Here is a 15,795-nt window from a genome sequence, read left to right as displayed (position 1 = left end):
CCGTGTTTCGAGCTGAATGGATTCATGATGACACACTCTTGCTATCTATCACCTCAACAGGCCAGTGTACATCATGTTGATAAGCGAAATCCTATTATCTTTCATAGTGCTTGTTTAGATTTCGAAACACGTGTTTCGTTACCCATCCAGGGCTTAATCTTTTGTTTGATCTGCGTTCATTTTAATGTTTCACATTATATTTATATGTTTTTTAACCTTTTAAGCTATGTATGACGAAAATAGCTCAAAAACTATTATAAATCCGGTCGATCCTCCCAAAATAAAAAAAAAATCACGTTTTATTCACAACAACCCCCCACGTGCAATTCCGCAGAGGAAAAACATCGAACCCATTTAAAAAAGCTCCTAAAAAACATCGCAATAATATCGCACGCCCGCTTTCACCGCGCGTTGACGATCCCTGCATACATATGCCACCTGCCTGTCAAAACAAAGCAACATCTTTCGCTGACGAAAGCAAATCTCAGTTTGTGTTGTTGTGTTTCGCACCTTTGCCCGATTACGGATCCCGTGGTAAATGGCAATTTAATTGAGTTATAATGTATTCCGAGTGGGCCTCACTCTATCCGGTAATTGCGGAAAACATCAACAACGCCCAGACGCAGAGCGTGCTCGGCAAGTTCAGCACGGTCGGGGGTCGTGATGTAGCAGCTGTTGTGATCAAGCAGCTTGCCAGCACCTTGGGTATCACCAACAATGCAGAACCGAGCAATCTTCACACCGACCAGGAGGTGCGTATCCCGCTAGAGCGTTGAAGAGGAGGGAGGGGGAGGGGTTCTTCACTCACTCACCACTCACCGCACATTCTATTTCACACAGGTGCAATGGTGCATGGATGTAATTTGTCATGGGTTGTCGCTGCCGCTGTCGGAACACGACATCATTAAGGACGGTGTGAACATCTACTGCGAATGGATCAGTGCCGTGCTGCCCCAGACCAAGCTCAGTGTGCCCCGGCCAATAATCGACGATCCGAACACTTACGTTCGGAAAATAATCAAACATTTGTACAATCTCTTTGTGCCCCGCCCTGGAGAAGGTACGGATTGAAAGAGTGTGTGGCCCACTTGGGGGGCCAGTGTTCGAATGCACCAACAACAACAACAATGCATGCATTCTCACACGTGTTTCATTGTGTGAGTGTACGTGTGCGTGTGTATGCAACGGTGTATAGTTTGCACCGATTTAACCTTTTTTTTACATAGTTTGTCTAATGTGTGTGCACACGTGTGATTCCTGTAGCCCTATCTATCCGCACTCAAATTGGCACTAACTAACTCCATGCACTGATTTTCCAATCTTTCTTCGTTTCAAGTCTGGCCTTTCATTTACGAAGAGGAACTAGGTGACCGCTTTTCTACTTTGTTATTCTTTTGCTGCTTGCTTCCTCGGGCGGAATGTGCTTTACTAATCGACCCCCTTTGCGCTACCCTTTTACAGGTACGGATACGATCAATCGGCAGGCGGTGCTTTGCCATCGTGTACTACGCACGCTACAAGACACGGCACAAAACTCGCAAATTCTGACGGTAGAAACGTGGGAAGCATTGCTGCTGTTCCTGCTGGCCATCAACGAGATTCTGCTCGCACCACCGATCGTGAAGGACGACGTAGGCGATCAGCTTTGCGAGCGTGTGCTGAGCGTGCTGTTCGAGGTGTGGCTGCTGGCGTGCAGCAGATGCTTCCCATCGCCATCGTTGTGGAAAACGTTTCAGGAATCATGCGCCGCCTGGCGTCACCGCATCGCGCTGGTGGAGCAGTGGAATCGAGTAAATCTGGTGCTAACGGCGAAACTGCTCGAGTTTACGTACGGGCCAGCTTTTCCGGAAATGAAAATCGGTAAGTCATGCCTTAAAGGGCTGTTCTACTACCACCTGACCTGCTAACGCTGCTTGTTTTCGTTGTAGCCGATGAGGACGTACATCTTGTACCGGACGGTATGACCAACGATGGAATTGCCCAAGCTTGGATACGCTTCCTGAAGATCCTCGGTGCGCCAACGGATCTGTGCTGTCCGCAGGTGATCAGCCGCACACCACAATTCATCCAGGCGGTGCTACTGAATGCGGACGGTATCGAACCACAGCATCATCCCTGTTTGCTGAGTCTGCCGCAAATTTTCCTCAAAACCATGAAGGGAATTGCCGGACTGGTTGACGCTTTCCTTGGTAGGTGCTGTTGCAGCGTTCCGTTCCGACTTTTGATTGTTTCACGTGACAATTCTGTCCATTTTCATAAGGCATAGCGCAGTATAGAATGGACGAGAGCAATCTCCTCGAGAGCATCAGTCAGCTTACATTCACAAACAATGCAAACGGTGGTGGTGGTGTTGGTGGTGGAATGCATTCGAGTAGTGGATCCGTCATTAGCTTTAGACACTCCGGAGGCGAGATCAAACCGAGCGTACTGCGTGCCAGTGGAGGGCTCGGGGGACTTGGTCTCGGAGCCGCACTGGGCGTAGTGGGCAGCAACGCCGCCGCTGGCACCGGTCCGACGGGATCGGCACCGGGTGTAGTCTCTAGCGGTGGAGGTAGCGGTTGCATAAACAATGTTAGTATTATAGGTTGTAGTAGTAGTAGTTCGAGTGCTGGAAGCGCCGGAGCTGCGAATGGTGGCAATGTGGGATTTGGTTTTTCGTACGATACATCAACCGCAGGTCAGCAAAAACAAAACAAACCCTCACCACGTTCGTTAACTGTTGGCTGTGTGTACTAACTAAATTTAACTCATTCTTACCAACTGCCAAACTACGCTCATCATCCGACGCATTCTTGCCAAACACACACATGCACACACAATCGCGCGCAAAATAATAGCCGAAAGTTTGGGATTTTGCAATAGCAAGGCGGCATTACTGATCGCCGACACGAACGGCGGGTCCAATTCTCCAACTCCCCCGCTGCAGCGCCGCCTGGCGAAGAGCTTCAGTGTCGCCCCATCGCTACCATCAGCACATGCGGTCATATCGATGGCGCAGGCGAAGGGTGCGTGGAATTTCGTTTTGCTTGTTTTCGTCCCGGAATGTGTGTGTGTCTTGTGTTTGTGTAGTCGTTTAATCTCTAGGCTGCTCTGTACGCTATGAGTTCAAAAGTTTCTAATATTTATTCATTTTTCACCGATTTTCCCGATTCCCAATTTCGATAGCGTTCGTTGTACAATCATAATTTGCTGTAGCGCACCATGTTTAACCAGCCATATAGCCGTTATGCTCCATGTTCGAACATGCTCATGCTGTAGAGTAGCGATTTTTCGCGTAACCGGTTTCATCGCACTGTTCAATGTCTCGAAAACACATTTTTCATTCTTATCCTATTGCAAATCATTCGCAACGACTAATGTTACCCCTTTCGGTCCATGTGTTTGACAGGATTTACGAAAGGATCGTTCAGTGGGCTTACTAGCAGCCGCAGCACGTCATCTAGCCATCCGAACAATGTACCACAATCGGCTTCTCTACCTTCGACGGGATTTTCGTGTAAGTTACGCTGCCCCGGGGCCGGCCACTATCAGATTCAACAATCGCGTCCGCTTTTTTCGTTCTCTCCATCAGCGATGCTGTCGTTATGCCAGGAAAACCGATATCCTTTAGCGGCAAACCGTCCTAGGTGTAACAGCATCTTGCATCTCTTCGGCGAATGGCTGTTCGATGCAGCGCACATCGGCGGTGACACGTGGATGCAAAACACCAAAAGTAAGAGTTCTTCGCTGTTGCATTAAAATCGTCGAACTCATGCCATTTTGAACCATTTTTAGAGCGAGCGGCTGAAGCGAAACGGCGCCCTTCCTCCATGATTATGGACAATCGCAAGGGCAGTTTATCGCAGCCACCTTCCCTGTCCGAGGTGAACGACGTTTCGCCCGGGCTTACGATCGACAAGTATGAGTCGGGCAAGGCAGAAGCCCTGGGCGCACTGTGCCGCATCTTCTGTGCGAAGAAAACGGGCGAAGAAATTCTGCCCGTATACCTGGCCCGCTTCTATATGGCACTGCACCAGGGGCTCAAGACGAACGATAGCCGGGAGTGTATGGAAACGCTCGCCAGCATATTGTACAACTCGTCCGACCTGTTTCGCATCGATCTGGAAGGCATACAGGTGCTGTTGCCGTCGTTCATTAGCGCGCTGGAGCTGATTTTGCCCGAGAAGGATCTGCGCATGCGGTCGCAAAACGTGCTCATCAACAAAACCGAGCTGCGACGGGCGGCGATCAACATACTGCTCTCCATGCTGGCCCTTCCGCTACACTTCCAGACGCTCCCAATACGCGACATTATGGGTGGACCGAACGATCGGTAAGTTCAGTTCGGTGATCGATCTGGTGCAGCGAAACGATTATATTTGATGCATAACTCCTTTTGTAGAAGCATTACGTTCCTTCATCTTAAACCACGCCTTATCAACATACTCATGAATGCGTTGCAAGTGGAAACGGACCCTCAAAACACGCACATGCTGCTCGGTGGATTGCACCTGTGCGTCCAGGACTCGGTAACGTTTGAGGAGACGGAGAATGGTTCCGCTGAAGCGCTACATTCACTACATCCGACTGCCGAAACCTCCAATCTGCTCAGCTCGGGTAAGCGTTCCGCGGGCCGATTTCCGAACCCTATTGACTGTGTTGTTTCTCTTCTTTCATATCACCGCTCGACGAATTTCACCGCAGCATTTGCCGCTTTGATTATATATAATTCTTGTATTTTCTTTTTTTTTACTGATTTCAATGTTTCGTTTGACTGATCTCAACTTCTGATCTGATATATTATTGCTTTTCGCAAAAACATATCCTTTTGCGAACGATCAACCGAACGAACGAACGAACGAAACATTTGTCATCGCACCATTTTATCGCATCATTCACCGCACCTTTACCACCACGCCCCTCACCGCTAGCCTGCTCCGAGAAGAGTGCCTACTCCATGAACAGCGCCAATTCCAGCATCGGTGGACACAGTACCGCAACACTTAGCAATGAACCTTCTAGTTTGCCGGCTTTTGATGATTTCTCATCCGACATTATTCATGAGTTAGAATTGAGTTCATCTGCAATTTATGGTAATTAGTTAGTTTTTTCTTTTGCTTGTTCTCCCTTTCCCGTTCCCTCAACACACTTGCTCGTTTATCATTAGCTTCCTTGCTATGGTATACTACACTATCCCAACAATCTGTTTTCTTTTGTTTTCAACTTTTCGTATTCGTAACACCTTTGCTGCTATCGATCACCTATTCAAAGTGCACTTGTTGCGACTCAGCACACAACCGTAGCTAGTGAGAATCCTATATAGAGTGTCCCGCATTAACCTCTCGAAGTAGATTACCAAGCTGGCCACAAATATTTGTATCATAATACCTTTCCCCTTTCCCTCGCAGATAGCGCCCATGCGTTGTTTGTGCGAGCGACCTACTTAGTATGTCATCGACTGATTTCGTCGTGGAAAACGGACCTAAACGTATCGCTGGCAGCGCTGGAGCTGCTTACGGGATTGGCAGGCATGCGTGTAAAAGACTCTGGTACGTTTATTGCAACACCATACCCAAATCTACTAGCACTTTACACTAATTAGCACTAACTCCAACTAATTCCTCAGATGTTCTGGAATGCAAACGAGCTGTTAAGTGGATCTGCGATTACATCTGCTACCAATGCTCGAGACCTCCGCCGGCGCACATTAAGGACCTTCACAGCACGATCGTGGCAGCGTTCCAGTGCACCTCCGCCTGGCTGATGAACCATCCGTACCTGCTGCAGGACAAGGAGTGTCTTACGATCGTACTGGAAGTCGTGGAGCTTGGCATATCGGGCTCGAAGAGTGTCGGGAAACCGGGCGAACCGGTCAAGTACAAGGACGAAAAGGAACTCAAGCCGGCCAGTATGCGTGTGCGCGATGCGGCCGAAAACATGCTGACGATGATACTGGAGCAAATTGATTACTTCCCGAACGAGTGTGGCAAGCAGTCGCTATCGTCGTTGTTGGACGAGGTAGTGCTGGCCAAACATTCCAACACATCGGGAGAGTATGTGGGAGAGCTGCCCCAAGAGCAGGCGATCAAAAAGTTTAAATATTTTGTGACGGAAAATTCGACCGTGCTCGCGTTGTTCGAGGAACCGCTCGGTAACGATCAGGATCCTCAGCCAACGGTTACAAGTAAGTGCTGTGGTGTGGTACACTGTCGCTTTGAGCTACTTTTGAGCTACTTTGAGCTAATGAATGCAATCTTTGTGTCTTTTCTTGCAGTTCTCATTCGCGGTCCTTTCGGACGTCACGCCTGGACGATGCAATTGCGTCATCTGTCCAGAAGCAAATCGGGCACAAAGTATCATGCGCCCAACCCGGGCAGACCGGTGCCCATGAACGACATTATGATGCGGCAGGAAATGGAGTACAAATACTTTCCCGACTCTGTTGACCGTATACCACCGTGTGTGGTAGATTATTCCATTCCGACATTGGATTCAGCGGAGCAAAAGATTGGCAACCAGTCCACCAAACAACTGGCCCGGCTAGTGGAGCAACAGGTGGGCTACGAAAAATTATCCTGGGCCGAAACGGAGTGTTCCGTCGATGGGCTGGGGCATGCACAGGAAGCATCACCACCGAGCGTCTGCCACGAGTTTCAAGCGGCGAGACTGTTTCTGTCCCATTTTGGATTCCTTACCATCGGCCAGAACAACGCTAGTGGTCAAAAATTGGACGGCAGTGCACCGCTGCTAACGACGCTGGACACATCCAAGCCAGAGTTTTGTCAGGATTTGAGAATGTTGGATAAAATGTCTCCCCGGTCCTGTGACACAATACACGTGTTCTACGTGAAGGCCGGTCAAAGCACGGAGGCGGAAATCATCGGCAACATGGATCCGGAGAATCTCTCCTCGATTGAGCCGCATTTTTGGAGGATGCTGTACACGATCGGCTGGCCAGTGGCGGTGCAAGAGCACGCGGGCTGGACCGGTTTCATCGGCAGCAGTTGGAAGATTCCGCGAGACAATAAACCCTGTGCGCAGCAAGGCGAGCAAAAGACCGGCTCACCCGAAGAGTGGAATCTGAATGGGGAAAAGACGGTGCTCTACTGGGCCGATGTTTCCTCCGAGATGGCAATCGTGGTGCCGAATCGTAACAACAAGGTGGACATAACGACCGGTGAAGATACAGGCGCAGGCGACGGAAGCAGTTGTGCCTCGACGACGTACGAGCGTAGCGTAAGCGAAATTCAGCCTCGCTCGTCCTCCGTTTCGACCAACCAGCCACGCCAGTACTCGCTGGACAGTGAATCGGCCCGCTATGGTTCGATGAGCAAATCGGCAGATCCGATTCCACCGGTGCGCCGCAGAACGGGGGCAACCAAACCGAGCACGCTGTACACGGCACCTTCGGCCAAGATTTTGCTCGTTTGGCTGGAAAGCTACGAGGATCATCTAACGTTCCCGATCGATGGACTGCTGCCCTACACCCGGGCCGGTTATTCCACCCAGCACGGGACTGTGGCGTCGATTCCATCGAGTGAATGTTTCATCATCTATCTGCACGCACTTTCCTCGAGCCTGTTGCGTGTGAAGCTGCAAGGACCGGTGGGCCGGATGAACTTTGCCATCCCTCTAATAGACGGAATGGTAGTGAGCAAGCGCGTGATCGGATCACTGATTCGCCAAACCGCGTGTAACATGGCGAAACGAAAGCGTCTGGATAACGATTCGTAAGTTCTGCGATCACATAAACCTCACTCGTGCTTCAATAATATCCTTCTTTCCCTTTCTTCAGCTACCAACCGCCACACGTTCGACGCCGCATCAAGATCCAGGAAATGATGCAAAGATATAAGAAAGATCTGACCGAGCCGGAGATGCTGGCTGACTTATTTAAATCGTCTATATAAGAAGAAAAGCACCGATTGCACCCGCAAACAAAAAGTATTAACACCTTTGCATTAAAATAATCAAACTACAAATCGCGTTCCGTTCCAGACTTAGTTATACTAATATTGACACCACTGTTATTTGAATCTAAAATGTTCAAATAAACGTTATTATTTAACTTATCGATCTTTAACTGATTTTTTGCCATTTTTTATGTTTTCAAATTCCACTATGAAAGCAGGTCCAATCAATGGAGTGGTGTGTGTGTGTGCATGTGCTCAGAGAAGTAAAAAGGCAGGGTTCGCTGTCGTTGTAAGTGCGTTACACATCCGAAGAATATCATTACTTAATTACAAACAAAAAGTACTTTTTTACATTTATGCTCATTAGTTTAGACATTCTCTAGCTTATACCTCACCTCATTTACAAAAAATCCTAAATCTCCCCCCGCTTCCAAACGGCCACAGCAAATGACAGGGGGCACCATGGTAAACTTTGTTTTCATTGGGCATGTGTGAGTGTGGTCGCGTAGCAACTCGCGAGATCCCTCCGGGTTCGTACGATCGGGCAGCGCATCTCACCACCAGTACCAACTCGTTCGCGCAACACAACGGTCGTTTGAGCAGGAGGGCGCACGATTTTTTGCGGGCAATGTTGAGCAACCTTTAGTGACTGAGAGGCAAGCAGCAAAGCAACAAAAAAAAGCAGCGTGTCTTGGCGTTGACAAAAGCTCAATTTGATTAAACCAAGAGCCCCATACAAAAAAAACGTGCGCTTTTTAGCAGTGTAATTGCGTTCGATGAGAGAAGAGAGTGTATTTGACGCAGAATAAAAGTGCTCGCGATAGAAGAGCAGGCTGTGAGCCCCTGGGAAGGCGATCAAACATGATGTTGCGTGAAGTGTGTCGGTGTAATTCTTCTAACACTGCCCAATAGAGTGAGTGAGTGATTGAAACTCGGTTCTGTGCGGGGGGTTACAAGTGCTGCTGGCGCTTCCGGTTGTTGCAGTTTGTGCGCTAGGGTGCGGCAAGAAGATTGTACGTAAATTCCGAGCCAAAACAGTGCATCGAAGGTGGCTCTGGTACAACACCACACCCGTAGTGTTCCTTGGCCGTTGCGCTGCTGTATGTGTATGAGCAAATTGGAGTGTGTGTGCAAGTGTGTGCGCGAGCAGAGTGTGGGCAGCGAGAGAAAGAAAGGGGAAGCCCAAAAAAAGGGGCAATAAAGCAAGTGACGAAGAGAGAGAATTACAATCCCCTGGAATTTGGTAAAATATTTTCACGATTTTCGTCGTTCACGGGGCAAAACAAGGATCGTCGAAACGGCCGGCGCGGGCTACCCACCAGTCCCACCAAAACGGATACGCAGACAAAGGCGCAACCGCGCACCGAATCACAAGTGTACAGCACGTGCATGAAACAAGTGCGTGTGTGCGGGAAGGAATCTTCTTCTAAGCCAAAAAAAAAAAATCCTTACAGGTAAATTATTTCCCATCGCCGCAAAAGCTAGAATGAAATTGTTTCTTTGGTTCGCTGGTTGTGATCGTATTTTAGCCACATTTGATTCCGTGCGTAACGAAGAGTTATATGGATGCTTTCCGAAGAAAACGTTTTAGGGGTTTGCAAGAATTTGTTGGTAAAGTGATAAGTTTAATAAGTTGCTCAAGTGTGTGTGTGTGTGTGTCTGTGGAACGAATTAAATGAATGAAGTAAAAATGAAAATAACAAATGCAAGCCGCGGCGGCGGCGGCGGCCCGCGCGAATGCAGTGCGCAGACTCGATAAATATTCAAGTTGAGCGCGATCTGCTGCTGCAAACGAGGGAGGGAAGTAGAGAACACACTGCGCCATAGAAGGTAACGCGGGGACAGGGGCAGCCGCAGCAGTGGCCCAAAGAATGTGGCGATCGCGCATCCTTTTTGTGTGTACTGGCGTATGTTTGAACACGCAACACGGACATCCTACGATCGTGTCTCCTCCTGCGCGGCGAGCATGCATGCATGCAGTCGGACGGAAGAAGCCCGAGAGAAGAAAGATGTAAAACGTGATGATCATGCTCGCCGTCGTCGTCGTTGTCGTTGTCGTCGTCGTCCCCACTGTTATCCCGTCCATTTCACGCGCTTCGCTCCATGCGCGCTTGCGCAGAACCGTCGCTGTCTCCTCTTCCGCTCGAGCTTAAGTGTTTGCAATGTTTCCCTGTTGTTTTTTTTTCGGTTCCTGAGCGGACGTGGCCGATATTCCTGGCGTGGCCTGGCGTAACATCCTGGTGTGTGTGTGTGCATGTGTATAAGAAGAATCATTTTTAAAAATTGTCTAAAGAAACGACGTGGATTGTAGTGGTGTGGTGGCGCGTGTGTGTGTGTGTGTGTGCTTTTTTCTATATCGATCGCACGGTTTTGGTCCGCTTTCGTTCGGCAACATCGAAAAGGAGAGGAGGCTATGACAAACCCGACGACGACGACGACGACGACCCGTTTTTCGAGCCATCTCGAACCAGTTTCCCTCCCAGTGTAGGCATTTTCTCGCCGCGCCCGAAACCCCCCCGACTGTACACGGTGATGGTGGTGTAAGGGCTGCTGCTGCTGCTGCTGCTGTGTCCCTTTCTGCAACAATTACAGGAGCCCCCCACAAAAGGGCGCAAGGAAGGTGGACACGGAACAGCCCGACTAAATACCGATAACCGGTAGCAAGCAAAACGGGCAACACGGTGGCAAACGCTGCTGTGCTTGTGCTGCTTGTGGGCTTGTTTGTTGCTTTTATGCTTGAGGATTTTGTTTTTCGCTTAATTGTTGCTTTCAATTAAAATTCGTAAGACACGAAAGAGCGAGAGAGTGAGATAGAGAGGCGAGAGGCTTTGGTTTGGAGTACGCCCGACAGAATCGCGTTGCGTGAGCTTGTGTGTGTGTGTGTGTCTGAGGGTGTTTTTTTCGGTGACTTTTTACTTTTGCTAAATTATCTGGTTTTCTCTTACCGTCCTCCTCCTCCGACGCTGGTGGTGTGCAGCAAAACAACATCGATGCACATGGAAAGAATCACATCCTTTTTCCTTTGCGCAGGTAGACACACACACACGCACACACCTTGCTGACCGGTGCCTAACCCTCTTCAATGAAGCCCTTTCTAACTGGCCAGCGCGTTTTTTTTTCTTTTTCTTGTCCTACGCGAAACCTGTCCCTCTAGCCGAGGGACCTCTACCTGTCTCCTGCCCCGAGAGAGCTAAAGAGCTTTAGTGTTTGTTGTCAAATTTATCTTATCTCAAAGTGATTCTCTCAAACCGGCTGTGTCGAGCGAACCATGAGAAATGGCGCGGTATGACTTGTAACGTCCCTCGAAATCGTTCACTGCAGCACAGCACCACAGCCATGCACTCCCCATGCAAGCACAACTGAATTAACGCAAGTTGACCACGCGTTTTCTTTTATCGCAACCGGAAAAGCATCAAAATTGGACCCATTTCAAAGCAAACTAAAAAGAGAAGGAAGAAAAAAAGCTCAATACCGATTAGCGCAGGAAAAGGAAGTCGGTGGGGAAAAGCGGCTGCGGCGGGAAGCAAACAGAAATTACTACCGATGACTTATTCTAATAAATCAATCAATTGGCCAGTCCGGTAGCGTTCTGCCACCAACGATCATCACGAAGCATTAAATGAGCAAGCAGCCAGCCAGCCAGCTCTGCCACCTTCCCAAGCGCCCGGTGCGGCCGCCTTTCGGTTGTATGGTCATTTTCGATTTCCACAATACACAGACCACTTCTCTGTTGCCGCCAGTGGGTTCGAGCTTTTCAGTGCTCGTTCAGCTCGTTGTGCGTATGATGATGATGATGAAGATTTGAAACCTAATCCCAATTAACATCTTTGAACAGCCCAAAACCAGCAAACCAAAGCCCCCCAAAAGTACTTATTTATGTGAAATTATATATAATTGTATAATCGAATTCTGGGCGCAAATGTTGAACTCATCACCGAAACAGCACACACACACACACACACACACACGCAGCAGTCGATTTGGGTTTCTTTTTCTGGTTTTCTGTCCGGTCGGTGGATGCCGTTCTGTGTCTCCACTTCAGAACTTCAGAACTACTTGACTTGAGGGAAGAATTCAGTACGGATGGGTGAAGGGGCCAGCAATAGCTGTAGTACATGTGCTTTGATTCAGCAATTTTCGGTAGCCACCGCATTTTCTGGTGCCTCATCTTGCCTCATCTCTCGGCCAGTCTGCGCTCAAAAACGCTCCCTTGTGCATTTGAGCGAGTCGTTTCGGGGCTAGTTTTCGATTTCTTGCCCCCTTACTCCCTACGTGCTAGGTGGACAACAGGCCCGGGAAAGGGGAAAAAAAACGTGTCCGGGCTTCATAATAGCTAATATGAGGAATTTTGCTTTGTGTCCCAGCTATGTCTGTGTGCGTGAGTGTCTGGTTTAGGCGATTGATCTCGTCTCTCTCTCTCGCACGTCGTCGTCGGGAGTGATGATCAAAACAGAATTATGTTTGAATGCCAAAAAAAGCACACACAAATTTCGGTATTAGAGAACGAAAGGAGAGAAGAAGTCGAAGGGTTGGTTTTTTGCTGTTCAATCATGCCCGGATTCGAGGAATTTGATGTTTTACCTCGCCGTCCAGTAACCAGTAGCGCGTTTGTTAAAGAAAGGAAGAAAGGAGGGTGGTGATCGGTGCTGCTGCTGCTGCTGCGGCCTGTTGCGGTGTGATCGCAGCCTGATGAAATGGAATGGAGCAGTGAATCAGACACGGTGGCACTTCCGCACTACCACTGGGGAGGTAGCGTTTTCCTACCATCCGGTCGGCCATCGTTCAATCGATCGAAAATCACTCAATTCTTGCAGCTGGCCCATGACACTCGCATTCGCCACGGAGCACGGCTACGAACCATGGCGTGGCCAAACCGCGCCACTTCCGCGAGTTGCCTAAACTTCCCAGCGAGCACACTGCCACTGCTGCTAGGACGAATGTTGTGAAATTGTTTAGAGAAATTGGTCAGATGCCACCAAACGACATGGGAACCACAAAGAGGGATGAGACGATACGCGCGTTTTACGCCAAAAAATGCCAAGTCGTGGAGGGAAACAGAAACTAATTTCAATCGATTGGTTCAATTCATTGAATTATTCTAAAATTGTAATTTCACGATAAACCTCCATTATGGTCTCTTGTGTTTTTGTTGTTGCTGTAGCTGCCTTTGGTAGGTTGTTGGTATGGCAAAAGGGCCTGAGTCATGCCACGCTGGCGCACTAATGAACGGCTGTTACAGTGTGGTCCACCACCAGCCGCTGGTTGCTTGCTGTACGGTTAATTTGTGATTCCTGTGCAGGGCAAGAATGCTCAATAACGACGGACGGACGGAGCAACGACAAACGGATCTGTACGACCCGCGGTCATATATTGGATTGGTTCGCGCATGTGTGCGCGGGCTTGTGAATTAGTTGAGGCTGGAGCGTTGCGCTCTTTTAGACAGAACAGACAACGTGATCATTTGTACAACAAGTATATTGCATAAGGTTGAGTTACTTATTGTTGTGTGAAGGTTTCGAAGCTTGTTGATCGCTAATAGAACGTGCGAGAAAGGCAATTTTGCTCTCTGGTTGCTAGGAAACGCAAGAGGAACGTGAAATGGTTGCTACTCTCATAAAAAGAAATACAGTATGCAACGAAAAGGAGATCATAGAGCAGACAACCCCTAAAACCTGATGGCGACTTCCCGGGGTTGCAAGACTGGACCCCGGTGTTCAAAAGCCATCTTTTATCTGAAGCCGCTACACTTAACCAGCAACGTCTCCTGCGCGCATCTCGGACTCGGACTAAGCCGGACAGGGACGGAACGAAGCAGGAAAGAAAAAAAAAGGACACCAGGGAGCATCCCGCTTTTCAAACACTGGACTGGAAACTGGATTGGAAGTAAACGAATCGTGGAAAACTGAGCGCTACACCCAGCCGCATAACTAGACACCCGGGGCCACCGCGGGCAGCTCAAAATAATTGAAGCAAACCGAGAACAAACAAGGGGCTTAAGCAAATACGCACACACCGACGAGGCGCAAAGCACCGAAGCTAAGCGGTAAACAATAGATTAAGCGCATACATGCATACATACGTACATGCGCTGGCGCAAAGATGGGAGCGTTGTGAAAGAGTGCTCCTTTCCGTAGAATCCGTTCTTGTGTGTGTGCATTGAAGAGGAGGAGGAGGAGGCGGAAAGCGAAGGATTGGTAGAAATAATAAGAGGAAATGGGAGAACCTTTACGTAATTGAATAGACAAATATGGTAATGCTAGAAATTCCGCTTCGTTACCCAATAGATGCATAATCATCGGATGTGTGCCGGGGAGGTGCTTTTATGGATGACATCGCCGTCGTCGTCTTGGCCGTCGCGCGACATTACCGTGGGCCACGGATCAGTTTTTCCAACCCCCCCCCCCCCCCCCCCTGCGGCGGGTGTGTGCACGCTGATGATAGTGTTTTCCTCTTCCCGCCCCTTTGCACAAGGTGCGCAAGAAGAAAAGAAGCAGAATAAATAATAATCCAGATGGAACGCTCCGGGCTCAAGCAGAGCTACGAAAGACTTCAACGATGGTGGCGATTTATAGGCGACGAACCCCCCGCGCGCTTGATAGTTGAATGAAGTTCGTGCGTTCGTCGCACTGTGCAGTTTTACGCGAATGTAGAACTGAATGTGACTGCATTGATTAGAAAATGGTAACCCCTTTTTGAGTCAAAAATGAGTCACTGCTCGCTTTTGGTCGGAGATGTGTTGTTCTGTTCCAAAGCTAGAGAATGGGTGAAAGGGACAGGACAACGATTACGATTACCTATGCAAAATGCTCCACCAAACGGCATACTGCGGGTGTGCAATAAAAGGCAACGTAATGCCGGCGAGCGGCGTAGGGAAAGCATTGTGTGTTCGGCCATATTACATACCATTGTATGGGGCCCAGAGATTAGTGTCAAGCTTCGCGAGGCGTAAACATGGGGAGGGGGGAGCAACCCCAGAACTATCCCAGAGCGGTTGGAAGTTGAAAGAGAGCAAGCAGCAAACAAGGGGGTAAGAAATACTCCAAACCACTCGATGTCGGCTGGAGGCCAAACTCTAGACAAACGGGAACGAGCAACCCTCCTCTCCATGGGGGGGGTGCGCCAACCGGACAGTGCCGCTGGATGCGATCGGAGGGAAATGGTTCGCGCTGGTATGCGTCGTTTGGTGTGTTCGTGTGTGTGTGGTTGTGCCACGGTGTGAAGCTGCGAAGGAAACGCAACGTTCAGGCCATCGGGCCGATCTACCTGCCTGCCTGCCTGCACAAACGCCAACAACGGGTGTAGCCACCATCGCTGGCTGGCTTCGCTCCACCACACCACACCACACACACACGCCCCGAACCACAAACACTGCTCGTGAATGCGAGCGAAAGAAAAACTGTGTTTTTCTAATGTTTGTATTACGTGCTCGTTTATAGTAAAGCCTCCCGAAGAGCGGAGAACGAAATTCGTCTGCGCTGTCTGCGTCTGAAGCGACAAGGAGCACGAGAAACACCCAGCAAAAAGGTGTAACAGAATGAAAGAGAGAGAGAGAGAGGGAATGCGCAGCCTCAAGAGGCTCGAGCGACAGTGCGGGATGGAATGTGTGAGAAGCCGGAGCGCGCGCGGTTTCTCATGGCATGCCTATCCCGGGGAGAGCCCGAAAGGCGCACACGGCACAGCATCATCGACACCATGCTGAATCACGTTTTATGGTGGCGCAACAGAGAATCCGTTTGACCGAAGGTATTTGCTGTGCGCGCCAGAAAGAGACTGCTGCGCCCGGGCGTGAAGGGCTTTGTCGAGGATCGGATCGTATGCCCATGGATGCGTGTGTGTGTATGTGTGCTGGCATGTACACAGGCGCAGGTTATGAGGAGACCGAAACCAGGTGATTTCTTGGCGA

General features: G+C 49.4%; 1 protein-coding gene across 7 annotated transcripts; it reads left to right on the top strand.

Moving 5' to 3' along the window:
* The first annotated feature begins 440 nt into the window (after positions 1-440).
* Positions 441-8,062, top strand: LOC1278030 (ral GTPase-activating protein subunit beta). 7 transcript variants are annotated; one of them, XM_061661713.1, is made up of 16 exons: positions 442-752; positions 841-1,060; positions 1,337-1,366; positions 1,462-1,860; positions 1,929-2,189; positions 2,261-2,677; positions 2,838-3,005; positions 3,389-3,496; positions 3,572-3,712; positions 3,775-4,312; positions 4,382-4,596; positions 4,911-5,072; positions 5,388-5,528; positions 5,606-6,163; positions 6,254-7,709; positions 7,775-8,062. In XM_061661713.1, exons 1-16 carry the CDS (start codon positions 561-563, stop codon positions 7,887-7,889), a joined length of 5,121 nt encoding a protein of 1,706 aa, XP_061517697.1. In that variant the 5' UTR covers positions 442-560; the 3' UTR covers positions 7,890-8,062. The 7 variants fall into 7 exon arrangements, with proteins under 7 accessions (XP_061517699.1, XP_061517704.1, XP_061517697.1 ...); XM_061661715.1 differs by lacking the exon at positions 4,911-5,072 and having other exon boundaries at positions 441-752; XM_061661714.1 differs by lacking the exon at positions 1,337-1,366.
* The last annotated feature ends 7,733 nt before the right edge of the window (positions 8,063-15,795 follow it).

Source organism: Anopheles gambiae, chromosome 3 (genome assembly GCF_943734735.2).
Source record: "Anopheles gambiae chromosome 3, idAnoGambNW_F1_1, whole genome shotgun sequence".
NCBI classification, from domain to species: Eukaryota; Metazoa; Arthropoda; class Insecta; order Diptera; family Culicidae; genus Anopheles; species Anopheles gambiae.
This window is presented reverse-complemented; position numbering and strand designations above follow the sequence as displayed.